At 41.4% G+C, this 14,079-nt stretch overlaps 1 protein-coding gene across 7 annotated transcripts in view; it reads left to right on the top strand.

The window, feature by feature from the left end:
- NFATC1 (nuclear factor of activated T cells 1) overlaps positions 1 to 14,079 on the top strand; it is a 118,399-nt gene that overhangs the window by 15,914 nt on the left and 88,406 nt on the right. For all 7 annotated transcript variants that reach the window (XM_068674692.1, XM_068674690.1, XM_068674694.1 and 4 more), the window contains exon 3: positions 3,852 to 4,011. In XM_068674692.1, the coding sequence (XP_068530793.1) occupies positions 3,852 to 4,011 (160 nt within the window). The remainder of the gene's footprint in view (positions 1 to 3,851; positions 4,012 to 14,079) is intronic.

The raw sequence follows: 14,079 nt of genomic DNA, 5'->3' as shown, positions 1-14,079 counted from the left end.
ACAGGCATCCACTTTCACATGAGATGTGTAATAAGTAATAAATTGTAACCATATTTGTATTTGGTGCAGGGTTGGAGCAGGGGCAAGCTTAGCAGCCTGGTAAAAGCCTCAGCAGCCCTGTGGTTTCTCAAGCTTACGCTTTTGTTTCTGAAGGAACACTCACTCTTAGTAAAAATAAGGTTAGTGGAGGAGGCTCAGCTACACTCCTCCTAAACCACTTGCTTTACTTCAGGTGTTGAAACACACCACTCTGCTCTGTGGGGCAGCAGCTTTTGCCACTGTCACACAGCTATCTTTGGTAGATGACTCTACGCTGTGATAGTTGGCAAAGCAGAACGGTTTGTCCCCGTATGAGACCAGCAGTTGTTCTGACACCTTTTGCACAACAGCCTAGTTAAGGACAAAAATGTTTGCAAATCTTTTTCAAGTGGCCCTTGGCATCTAGTAGCTTATGCAGAGAAAGGCAATTTCATTCCTGAATGCATAATAATCTTATGAAAATGGGGCTTAAACACCTTTGCAAAGTTTAATAGAAGTTTTTTGGCTTTGTTTCCTCCCTGTCTATATTCCAGTGTGCTGCTTAATATCTTTTCTTTTTTTTTCTCTGTAACTTGATAAATCTTTCTGCTAAAGGCAGAAGTCAGCCAGACTGGATAATCTGTTTTTGATTTAATCATATTGTGTATCTGGTGTATGCAAAATAAATCACTATTCATCTGTTTTGTAATCTGATTTATGTAGGACATAGTTACATTGAGTGCGTTTTCTGCAGTCTAACACCAGTTTTTGTGAACCTGCCTTGAAATAACCATCCCTCATTATAGCATTTTGAATGAATACAGTGGAATTTATTATGGTGTAGAAAGGAGCGGGACAGATTTGCAGTTGGTGGAAAATTCAGTCTGAGGGAAATGAACTAATGTATATGTGATATGAAGACTGTACAAAGGTCTTTTCCTTCTCCTTCCCTCCCCTTCCTAGTGGAGCAGCTCATCTGCCCTCCACATGATGCTCACTAGTTGGGGTAGTTTTCAAATTGATAAGATTTGTTTGCAGCAACCAGATTTTTTTTTACCCCTACGCTATTTGCTTGGTGCCTTTTTCCTTTAACCATGTTTAGCTGCAGGAAATTAAGTGCATGGTGAAGATAACCTAACATAGGAAATAGCTCTGACAGCCCCAACCCATGACACTGTTACATGCATCACTCTGCTTCCTTTATCAGGAAAACTGTCATTAATTGTCGATTTATAATTGAGCAGGTGGTATTTTGGAATTTTGATTATAGATTGCAGACTAAGAACAAGCTGTATTTTATTTTCAGGTTTTATTTGAGAATATCAATTTTACACCTTTATTATACTGACATTTTCAGGTGCTGATTTGAAAGTGTTTATTTTATTTTTAAGAAATCTAATTAGTTATGAAACTATTACTTTGTCCCATATATCTTAAAAAATCTCTCTTCACTCAAGGACTATGTGGACTATGTGCTGCCAGTTAGAGTAGTCCATTCTAATATAATATTAATTTTTTAATGATGTGATAGATATTGTGTCCTCAGGAAAAAGAAAAAAAAAAAAAGATTCATCAAGTGAGAATTTACTTAAAAACAGAAACATCTGTTTAAAAATGTGTGCTGATCATCACCAGAAGAGGCACAGCTGTTTTTGCTGTGCTTTGTCATTCATCATTAGTCAAATACACTTTGTCCTTTTTATTTTTTTTTAGAATTTTTCAGACTAAAGAATGTGCACCTAATGCACTAGGCAAAGAAAAGTGGCTTCATGCAACAGCCAATTGTCTACAGTTTTTAGGCTGCTCTTGGGTCTTTTGGTATGCGTCTAATAGCTGACGAGTGTGCAAGAGGTGCTAATACCTCCTCTTCAGTATACCATTTGGTAGCCCCCAAAGGCTGCAGTAGTACATATGTAGTCCATGGGAAGTGTTAGCTATGAGATAATGTCCATATCAGCTGGGTTTAAGCAGCCACCATTTATAAAAGTATAAATGTGCTATAGAAACCCAGGGAGCTGTGTTGGTGCAGTGTTTTTATCGTCAGGTGCCCTGTCTATAGCATGGCTTCAAATTTTGTTACAGAAATGGGTAATTTCTGTAGTGCAAGCAGTGCTTGTCCATAGGCACTCAAGTCACTCAAACTGGCAAATTTATAGGCAGCGAGGAAGGATAATGTAGAGAAACTTGACGCCATGTGAAGTCCCATGAGTGTACATGCATGCACATGTGCACTAGCAGATTCAAGTGAAATATACTGGTGATAAAGTACTGAATAAACATTAAAAATAAAATTAAATGAAAGCATGTGGTATAACACCCCAGCCTGAGAAGAGTCGTGCACTTTCTAGCTTCCTTTGTTTGGTTGTGGTGCTACTTATAGTGGTGGGTACGAGTGGTTAAAGCCTCTGGCCCTCCCTCAGTGGGAGGTAGCGGGGATGCTTTGGGGGATATGAGCACTGTAATGCCCATGGAGCCACCACCAGCATACTGGAGTGGTGCTGTGTGGAGTGCTCAGCTTTCAGCTGAATACGTGCTTGTAATAAATGCACCCAGTGCAGTAAATTCCGGATGGCCAGCCTCCACTCAGCCTCCACCAGGAGCTGTGCAGCCCCTGAACCTGCTCACCTGCCCTCAGTCATGTCTGGGCCTCCTGCCATGGCTGGCAGCGCCATCCAGCCTGGGGATCTCAGCAGTGCCATACTCACCACTGTGGTCACCCTGCAGTCCTGTGTGGAGGTCATCCTGCATCAAGGGGCAACAGGGGGGCTGAGGACAGCTGTCTTGCACGATGATCCTCTTCTCCAGGCTGATGAAGACTGATGGAAGAGTTTCAGCTGTGCCAATTAACTACTTGCAATGGCTTTTGAAGGGCACCCTGGTCAGGAGAATTTACCAAAAGAATAAATACATGCTGGGCATAAAATTAGTGTTTTCATTATGAAGCTTTTTGTGCCAATTTTAAAGTCAATAAATTTGTATCAAGCCTAACACTGTTTCAAAAATATTTGTTCCTTTCTTTTCTTTTTTATTTTCCCTGGAGCACCAGCTTGGCTTTTCTTACAGACAAGCTCTCCTGACAGTGTTTTCAAGTGTGGTTTTACTCTGGAAGTGGGTTTCTAAGAATGGCACTTCCCCACCATTGCACATTGTCAGGCCTGCTTACTTTTGTGATAGTAATGAGTCCTTAATAGTTCAGTAATTGCTGAGTCAATACAGAGCCGGAAGAGTGAGCTGGATTTTCTTCTGGCTTGTGCGTCATCCTTGGTAGGATTTGTAACCAAGTTCTGACTTCAGATCTTGCTTTCTTATGTTGTGTGAACCAGGGAGAGACCAGCTTCACTTTGAGACTCTGTGACTTGTTTGTGTGTTTGGAAGAAAGCTGGGAAGTGGTTTTTTGTTCTTTACACCTGAAATGGATTTGTTGACATCCATTAGATTCATTAAACATATGACTTCTTCAGAGCTGGTTTGGCATTCTCTTTCACAACAAAAATACTCTCCCTGCAATTCCTCTGCATCTTTCCACCTACCTTTGTCCTTTTGATTCAAGAATCAATATATTAAGATGTTTGTAAGCAGCATCTTAACGTTTTTCCATTTTGTTTACAAATTGGATAGCATCTGGGCCATCAAATACACTCAATCTTCATAAAATAACCATTACCTTCTAAATTACTTATGTCATGGCATTATCTATATTGATGAAATTTTAAATGTAAGATGGTGAAGGATGAACTGTGAAACACGGTCTCTAAAGTAATAGTGCTGGATGCTTGTGGTTTGTGATAGTGTACTTGATGTTAATTTTTAATATATTTTCCTTTCCATTATAGCCCATCCCTGCCTGCCCTTGATTGGCAGCTGCCATCTCACTCGGGACCTTATGAACTGCGTATTGAAGTGCAGCCGAAGTCCCACCACAGAGCTCATTACGAGACAGAAGGCAGCCGAGGGGCTGTGAAGGCATCTGCTGGGGGCCACCCGATTGTGCAGGTACCAAAATGTATAATGGAAGTACACACAGGTTGTTGGTCTTGGCACTCTGTGGTAAACACCATATATTCTCCAAACCTGAAATGCGATGGGAGGTTTTTCATGTCCACAAAGGTTACTGCATGAAAGTATGCCTGTACAGTAGTTTTTTTTTTAAACTTGGTGGGCCAAGCCTTTATTACAAATATGGCAAACCCACCCATTTGTTCTCTTCTTTTCCTTCTCCTGACTACTCTCTCAGCAGTTCTATCAATGTGAATATGGCACAAATGCAATCTGCTTTGTCCGTGCATCAATGTACAGCTTAGGAAATGCTTAGCTGCAATGCCGTGACCATGGACCTGTCTGTGAAGTCGCATTCCAGACATGCAGTTTATACTGAAATCAGCTGGGGACATGTCTCAGTACATTTAGTCCTTAACTTGTGGTTGGATCTAATCAAAGCTGTGAACACATGTTGAAGGGCAGAGCCATAGCGGTAATGTGGAAGTATGTCGCTGGTTTGGATATTGCAGCGAATGCTGTGCAAAGCGAGGCTTCTTGATTTTTTTTTCTGTTTAGTTCTTTAAGCCCTTCTACACACTTTGGAAAGTATCTGAGGTCTGAGTGTAGTTTCATGAATTCCGACAAACTCTTCAGTTCTGTATATAAGGCATACAATTTAATAACACTGCAAACTGGCCCTTAATTAATTCATAGGACTAGCGTCACTCGTTTTTAAAGGATTTTTCTTAGGAGCAGAAAGAACGAGATTTAGTTTTTGTTTGCTTTTTTTTTTTGTGCGTGTGTTTTTTTTGTTTTGTTTTGTTTTTTTAAAAGTAACGGGAGGGAGACAGCTGTCCATGTCCCTCGATGGTGGCTTCTTCCTCACCCCAAAGTTAGCGTCAGCACATTCTGCCTGGGCTGTGACCTTCTGTGCAGCAGACCCCAGGTATTTCCACTTCCCTCCTGCAGCAGACCCCACAGGTGTCAGGGCACCATCCGTGGGAGCGAGGCACGAGCTGCCTCTGTGGTCGGGATACTTGGGTTCATGCCACAAACCTTTCTGTAGGAAGAGCAGTGTTTTGAAAGGCTGGGTGGCTCAAGGCGGTGTGCAGACCACACGTGCAGAGTGCGTTTGTTTGTTTGCCTTAAAACCCTGTTAGCAAACACGTAGCTCGGAGGAATGATGCCAGTTTGAAACGACATTCAGCAGGGAATGCCGTTACAGATTTTGTGTACTGCTGCAACAGCTAAAAAGGGAAAGTGAGGGAGAGTTGTCAGCGGCAAATGGAGTTCGTTCTTTATCTCTGCCAAAACTCATCAGTGACATGGGATTACGGAAGCGATCTGCTGAAAGACTGAAGGTTTTAGCAGAACACTTATGAATGATATTAAAGAGGGGGTTGTGGCCGTGCACTTGACGACAATTAATACCTACTCTGTTTGTGGCTTGATGCAAGGAAACGTAAACGGGGAGGCATCAATTCACAGTGGCCTGCCTGACGTTTAAAGTTTCCTACGTGCTTTTTGGAAAGACTGAATGTGATGCCAACATTTAATTGGACTAAATGTGTCCAGACGTTTCCCCTGTCATCCCCTGCCCCAGCCTGTAGGGAGTGAGTGTGCTGCTTCCACAAACACAAACACTGTCAGAAGAGAGGAAAGGAGAGGAAGCTGCAGAAGGGCATTAGAGGAAAGGGAGGAAGCAGTCAGTCCTAGCCATGTCAATTAACTCTACCGGTCTAATAAAAATTAGTGTATTTTCCTGTACATTTACTACAACCTGAACATACTTTTATCCAAAAAGAACAAAAAAAGAGGGCCAGAAAAAACTTGTCCATACTAGTATTGTCATCCCAGCCAGAATTATCTGTTTGATGAACTGCTTAAAAGCTTCTGACTTAGACCAGAGCTGGATGGATGAATGTCAAAAAAGAAAACACTTATATAAAATATATAAATATATAAAAATACTATAATTATTAATATAAAATATATACATATATAAAATAAATAAAGGAGGAGGTAATCTAGGGAGTAACTTCTGATAACTCTGCAGCTGACAAAAGCTGTGAAAAGCAGCTTTGAATCAATGTATTTCCAGGTGTTGCAGGTGTTCGGGTCAAGGGGTTGACTCAATCATACAAAAAGGATCCCAAACCTCCAAGTTCATACCCATGTGTAAGCACAAGCAGTACCTTCAGGTGTGAGATTTTAGATCAAACTTTTTCCTCGAGTATTTTCCAGTGTTTTCCATTGTGTTGACTCAGTGAAACCCTTCATAAAACTGCTCTGACCTCTTGCACTATCCATTTGTGTTACTTCTCCCTCCTACCCTTGAGCCAGTCAGGTCTTTCCCTCTGTTGGTGCTCTGTGGAGAGCTTGCTTAAATTCTGCCTTTTTCAAAGGTCTTCCCCCTTTCTTTCAACACAAGGAAAATGCAGAAGAGGTGTTTTTCTGCCTTCTCCATTTGAAGCCCCCCCACCCTTGGATCCTGCTTTCCAGACAGAAGATTTTCTCACACTCATACCTCCACATATCTCTGGGGCATGCTGAGACAGAGAAAGAGAAAATCTAAAAAGCATCTGCTGCTCGTGGCATGGTTCCCCAGCAAAAACTACACGCCGATTGTCAGGAGGTTGCTTTCTCTGCAGCTGGGGCGTGTTTTCCAGGCAGTAGCTCCCTTGCTACTCTGTCTCTTCCTGAAGGAGGTGGAAGAGTCCGGGAGTAGAAGGTGTCTGAGGCAAGGATGAGGTGATCAGCAGTGTAGGAGGGTGGGCATCTCTTGGACATTAAGTCTGGGGTTGGAAACCAGTTTTTAACTTGGCTCTAGCGGCTCCTCCAGGCGTATGACTTTTTTACGGCTAGCCAAGGCAGCATGGTCTTGCCCCAACCTGCTGCAGGGAGGTGACACTTGCTTCTTACCATCTGTCCGTCAGCTGCTGGGGGGCTTGCTCACTGGGGACACCTGTGGGCTGCCTCCCAGCCTGTTTCAAGCCAGCAGGATTTCCTTTGAATATCCTTTTGCGGGATGGCTGCACCCTCCCTTCTGTGTTTAGAAGTGTAAAGTTGCTCACAAGGGTTTTTGATGAGTCCTGTAACACAATATACGCCTCTCACATGTTTCTCCCTTGCTTTTGTGGATGTTTGTCAGCTGTGGCAACCCTGAGATATCTCTGTTCTTGATTGCTAAATGTTTTGAGAGTATGGTGAGCCGGCACACCTAGGGAGCTAAAAATGCTGCAGAGCATTGGCAAACAAGAGGTGCTGGGGAGCGGTGCTGGTGAGCTCACGGCTGGCACTGGCTTTTATTCACTGGCTCATGGAAGTATTTTGCTGGTTATAATTGCCTCTGATGATTTCAGACTGGGGTACTCTCCCCTCTGAGTCAGAGCTGAGCCGGTGCCCCAGCTGGCCATAAGCATCAGGAAACTGCATGCAGTGCCAGGTGAGGCAGACGCCTGGGGCTCAGACCATGCTGGGGAGTGAAATCAAGCCTGGTAGCATTGTGCTGGCACCGGGGCATGTGCAAGAATACATGGTTGGGATGAGCATTGCTCTGAATAGAGTGGGATGCAATGAATGGGTAGTACAGGAAACCGACAAAGAGAAAAGTTAAACAGCTAGAGTTGTACTTTAAGTGGGGTGAGCTTAAGTCAAGGGGTTTACATCCAGAACATCCTAAAAGTGTCCTTCATTTCAATGTTTCTCATGATGTTCATTTTAAAAATGGCTATGAGTGGTTGCATAAGGTAGGGGTTATGCTCCAGCCAAAGATGGCTGTTTCAGCTGCAGGTAAGTGATCTGCAGGTAAAAGTTTGGGATCTCAGGGGAGTGATGGCACCAGATTATAAATATAGGGTCTATAGTTATCCTAATTAATAACTTATCTTTGGAATAAGTCAAGTACTTTGGCTGCTTGAGATGGAATTTTACAGGCAGGGCGTGGTGTATCTGTGAGATAAAATCCAAGTACTCAAGCATGTTTAATTAAAGCATATGAATTACTCCCATAGAAGACTGGACTAAAGGGTGAAAGAAAATACTCACTTGCACAGAATAGTCAAGTAAGCATATTCAAAAGTCATGATTATGATTTAATTTTTTTGACATAAAATATGCCAGGAATTTTCTCCAAGATCAGTTTCAACATGAGGTAGATAAATCAGTTAGAAAAAGGGAAGAAAATAAGGATTTTTGTTTGGTTTTGTGTTTTTTTTTGTTTGTTTGTTTGTTTGTTTGTTGTTATCTAGGTAAACCAGCATTGGCCCAGATTTGTGTTCTTCTTGAAAAAGATAATATTGAAGTTACAGTGAATGCCATCTTACCTTTCACTGTATCACATGCTTTGCAATGAGATGGTATAGGCTGTGTATGTATGTCTTCTGTGCTCCAATAAAGAATTTGATCTGAGCTTGTGAACAGATGAAAAGCCTGAGCTCCCTGATTTTATAGGCAAAACAAAAGATTTTCCTGCTGATTTACACAGTCTGTGCCAGGAGACCTGTACAAGATAGCTGGATTGTTTCATTTCTCAAGAATATCTCAGTTAGGTGCTTTGGGTGCATTTTTCAAAGGCCCTGAGGCATACATTGGGATTTTTATATCCACAGATATCTAACAGGTCTTCAACTCTTATCAGAAGCAATTGCTCACTTGTTATTTCTGTACATCTCCGCATCACCACGATTAGGCACCAACATGGCTCAGTCCTATTTGTGCACCCCACTAACACACGGAATACGTTATTGTTTGCTTCCCTTGAGTCAGCTGGTTTTGTTGCTTTTGGATACTGAGCTGAAGTAGACAGGGTCCAGGCACTGGCCACCACTAGTACCTAAATTCTTTCAGCTTCAGGACTCAAGAGCTGTGAATACCTTTTGTGAACCCCCTAGGGAATATCAAACCATTGTAAGTTCAGGGGGCAGCAGTCAGCCAGAATGCAAACGCATTCAAATGGAGATGTTAGGGTTGGACTTCACAGTCTCACATAGCACTTCTCATGCACACTGCTTCACAAATAATTGACAACATGAGGTAATAGAGCTTCACAGTTTAAACAGCAATATGGGAAGAAGAGAGAAATTCAGAGCTAAAGGAAAAGACTGGAAAGAGGTGTTCACAGCTGATGACAGGAAGGAGATGGAAGGATGAGGAACCTGAGAGAAAGGCTCTTCCAGGCAGAGCAGGGCAAGTCCTTCACAGCAGTGCTGTGACAGTGTGCAGCGAGAGCAAGCTTGTGGTTAATTTTTAAGCACATAGTACGGGAGGTCTCCTATACCTGGAGTGTGTGTGCAAATAGTTTTCTTGGTAGGGAACCCTGAGTTCTGTGAGTTTGGTATAAAAGACAGGGTTGCCACTTGTGCTGGGTGAGTCAAGGGAGCCTGAGGAAGAAGTGGTGTGTCCAGCTCATGGATGTCTGACACCTGACCAAGAGGACTAGATGTGGAAAAAGTAATGTTAATCATTTTCCCCTTACCACTCTTGATCTGTCAGAGCAGAAAAGAGACCATGTTCATGTTAGTAAGCAATGATTCAATTTACCGTGCCACAGTGGACTTCCTCTCTGTGCTTTTTTTAGCTTCTTTCTAGAAGACAGCATCACCCTTTTATCCAGATGGAAATATAAGGCTTTTGTACGGTGAGAATATAAAGACACTAGCAAACACCTGTTAGGCAGGTTGCAATTAATAGCACAAACCCATGTAACCATACAACGAACCAGACAGGGAGCCTACCTTTTATAGCCTTATTTTAGACAGCCAGTACTTCTTAAGAATAAATCTAAACTGAACGACTTTCTCACTTCTTGGATGTGTATAGTTAAAACTAACCTCAAACTAGCAGACAGATTATCAAAACCAAAAAGTAGAATGATTTGACAGATGTTTTAAGGCTGCTATTACTTCTATAAATCCAATGAATGGAAGAAAGCCCATTTGAAGTTTTTTATCATGGCATTTCAACATTAGAAGATCTTATTTTGGGAAGGAGGGAGTTACTCTTCTTCAGTGTTTCATACAAAGTTGGTCCCACAGAGTAACTCCACAAGTGCAGCCATATAGGTAGTCTATATGGCTGTCTAGGAAGGGCCAAGTCCAGACAGGAGCCACTCTGGGAAGTGTGTTTCTGTCAGCCAGTGAGGATTTCATGACCCTGAAAATGCAACTTCAGCTCTGATTTATGAGTGGACTTGGGGATAGGCCTCTGCTGTTTGGAGCAACAGCCCTTTCCAAGTGAAAAACTAAACTTCCACCAGCCAGCACTCAAGGGGATGCACTCTGCACTCCTTTAAAAACAATACCTTGTCCACACTCAGTCTGACTGACACTGCAGAACATGTCCCGTCTGTTAGGACGACAAGGTATTTAATCAGTCTTTCCAGCCGTTAGGATTCAGCACAGCTTCCTAGGTTTGCCTTCATTTCAGCCTCACTGACCATTCCCTCTGGAAGGAGGAGGGTATCATCTCCCAGCTTTCTTCATTCTTGGCCTCTCCCAGTTTGCTTTCTGCCTCATCCTCTGTGACAAGGAGTTTGGTGGCATTGCTCTTGCTCCATGGGCTGTTGTCTAGCTGTCCTCTGGCAGCAACTGATAAAATGCAAACCATACCGTTGTTCTTTTGTGGTACCTCTTTTACACAGCTGAGTGGGTATTTTCCATCACGGTTAGACTTAGCAAGGAGGCAGAGGAGTTATTTTTGTCTCCACACAGAACCAGCACAGAACCATCCTATCTGCTTCCCTTGTTTGGCTGGTTTTGGTGATGAGATGTACGTACCCCCTGAACGTCTAGAAAGAATGTGATAGAAGTCTTTGTAAAGCCAAGGAAAATGGGAGCATTGAAATAGTAGTCTTTCTTTTCTGACGCCTCATTCAGGTCTGAATTTTCTTTCTAGAAGTTGCCATCTCCATTTCTCTAAAGCGTTCTGGTCTAAAGCAAAATGTAAAATATAAAAATAAATAAATAAATCTGTCCCCTACCCCTCCCTGTTATTTTCTACCTAAGGAAATGAAGTGCAAGTGTTTTGTCACCTGGTAGTATCTGTCGGTGGGTAGTGTTCAATGAAGATGGAAACAAAAAAAAAAAAGTGAATATAATCAGTGGTTGACATAAGCAATTTCTTTGCAGCAGTACACTAGGAAAGTACCTGCACAAGCTGCAGCAGCTGGGCTAAGGCATTTGTCATACTGCTGGTGAAACTCCTGCAAGTTCCCTTGCAGAGCTACGTGTTCCCAGTTCCTTTCTTTGTGCTGAGATGTGCTAAAGACAGGAACCTCTATTGTGATCTGTTCTTTTTAATATTTCCTTTAAAAAAAGTATTAGAAAGAAATGGTTCAGCTTAAATTATACAAGAAGAGAAAAATAGCAGCCAGTGAAATTCTTGAGGGTTTTGGTGCATTTGAAAGCTTCAAATATGGTTATAATATAAAAACAAAATTAGCCATTGCTTAATTCATGCTCTAATAGATCTTTGTCTTTTGGGAACATTATTCAAATGCCTGAGCTATTCATGTTAACAAATGGTCCCTGCATCTGCATAGTGATTACTCTCTCACAAGGACAATTGGTGTTTTTTGTTGTTCTCCTTTTTTTTTTTTTTTAATTTTCCCTAGTATATTTGTGGTAGTAGGCACCCTTCCACTGAAAATGCATGTGTCAGGGTGAGCACATAAAAGTGATAAGAGTTACAAAATTAGGAAAGACTTCTCTGAGCTTCATATTCTCATTCATATTCATAGTTCATATTCATATGAGCGTCATATGCTCTGTCCTAATTTACCAGAGTCTGAGAAGGAGCTGCAAACATATCTGGTTAGCCAGAAGAGGGTATCAGTAGTGCTACAAGTAGGTACCTGCTTTTCTAAGGAAGAATACAACATGGGTAGATCTTTTAATTGCCTCAAATTACCAAACAAACAAAAATATTCAAAGCAGTATTGGGGCACTCCTGATAAGTGTCCCACACTAAGCATAGTGTACTTAATTCAAGCATATGCTTAGGAGTTACTAAACTTAGTTAATTTGACTGCTTTTAAGAAAATACAAATGTGAATGGGTAAGAGGTTGAGGACTGGGTTTAAAATGATTTTATAGGGAGGTTCAGCAGATACCTCAGGCACTGGTCTGGGCATAAACCACAGTTACTACTTGACTCAGTTGACTGCAGTTTTGGTTACAATTTAGAAGCTCTACACCAGTGTTACCAAGCAGCAAATCTGCTCCAGACTTGTCAGGTTATTGCACGTGTACATGGGCCCAAAAGCTGAAATGAAACACAGTTAAAATTAAAATGCAGCCTTACCAAAAGCCAGATGCTTCATTATGGGCTGTACTAACCTACCTGCCAAATGCTGCTAACCTGCATGAGGCAAGTGATTAATTTTTTTACAAGTCTGCTTCAGCAACTAGACATCTGTCCTCTGTTCCTGAAAGTAATATCTCAGGGCAAATGATTTTTTTTCCCTTCTTAGTACTCCAAATTGCATAAAATTTATATCACAAAAATTATATTGTGTGCATTCCGTATGAAGATACACTGAGGCCAGTTCATATTTCAGATCACTTTCACACCAGTGTAAGTTCACTGGAATAATTTCTGGTCTATAGTTTTTAATTTTTGTATGTGAGAAGAGTAAAATCACATCTGTATTATACTTGGTAATCTGGAATGTCAGTATATGTGGTTATAATATAGATTTTCCATTTTAATCAGTTATTGTTCCAACTAACAGGCTGAATCAGTGGAAAATATGGTGTCAAATTACTCAGTTGCTCTCTAGAAGTACGTTGCAGCTTTCATTATGAGCAGGGGTTTATCTCTCCTTTCCCCGTGAAGAATAGCTTGAGAGATCTTCTTTGATACGTGCCTTGAAAGAGAGATGATCCATTACACTGTCTGCTATATAAATACACATAAGTAAAGTATGTTGCATGCTGTCCGTGCAGCAAAATCTAATAAACTTTCTCCTCCCTCCACATGTTTAAGAAATAATTTAGCGGGAGTTGCATTTTTTTCACTGAAACAATTGAAACACGCTAGCGATCAATTTACTCGCACATGGTAAAAATAATACAGGTTGCAGACAGATTTGTAATATGCTCTTTTAACACCTGTTTTTAATGTTTCAGAACCCAGTAAAACTGAGGAACTCCTGCTTTTGGTTTGCATGCAGACGTTATGTACACTAGGGTTTAAAAGTCTACTGCATAGGTTTCAAGTAGAGCCCCATTAAAAGCAGTAAACAACACTTGCAGGCACAGCACTGCCAAATTTGGGAGAGTTCCTCTGCAATTCAGTTACATAGACTGAAGTCTCCATCAACAAGTTTTGATCTTTGTGGCATTGATAACATGGTGTTACCACCAAATGCTAATCCCACTGATGTCAAGAGCAAAATTCCTGTTGGCCTTGCCAGAAAGTGTGCCTCCCTTGCTGCTTGCAGTCTTATTTGTGCAAAAAATATTGATGGTACAATTCTATGTAACATAAAAGAAAAAAATGTATGAGGGTTTGAGCAAAGTGGTCTTTTTATTACAGTGCAGCAAAGCATGTAAGTACATCCTGAAATTTTAATAAAGTGGGATTAAATGTTTAACACGAGCTTAACAAGTTTTCTACCAAATGAGTATGCATTGATGAAGTGGCACTTAATTGTGTTGTTTAATGTCACTCAGGTTATTCAGCTGCAAAATACAGATTAAGACACTTTCGCTGCCTTGCACCAGGGCTACAAAAGAGTGTCACACATGAGCATGTGCGACTGCCAACTACCCGAAAATGGCATGAAAAAGGGGAGCGAGCCACAGAATCTGTGCTCTGCTCTTGCAGAACTCCCTGCCAGTTTTCAGGAGATCCTTTATATTTTACTTCTTAAAATTTGATGTACTTTGGACACTAGATGCAGGTTTCTCCCCCACATGTGTTCCTATTTCCTTCTGGTGTTTTTCAGTTGAATGCTCCTTTTCCTCTGTCCTCAGTCCCTTTGATTTTTGGGATCAACTAAGGATGATCACATCTTTTCATTCTGCTGCCATTGTGGTGACTTTCTCATATGCCTATCAACATCTAATTTGTGCATGAAGT

The sequence above is a fragment of the Anas acuta genome, chromosome 2, assembly GCF_963932015.1.
Source record: "Anas acuta chromosome 2, bAnaAcu1.1, whole genome shotgun sequence".
Lineage (NCBI taxonomy): Eukaryota > Metazoa > Chordata > Aves > Anseriformes > Anatidae > Anas > Anas acuta.
Note: the sequence above shows the minus strand (reverse complement) of the source record. Positions and strands in the feature narration are given on the sequence as shown.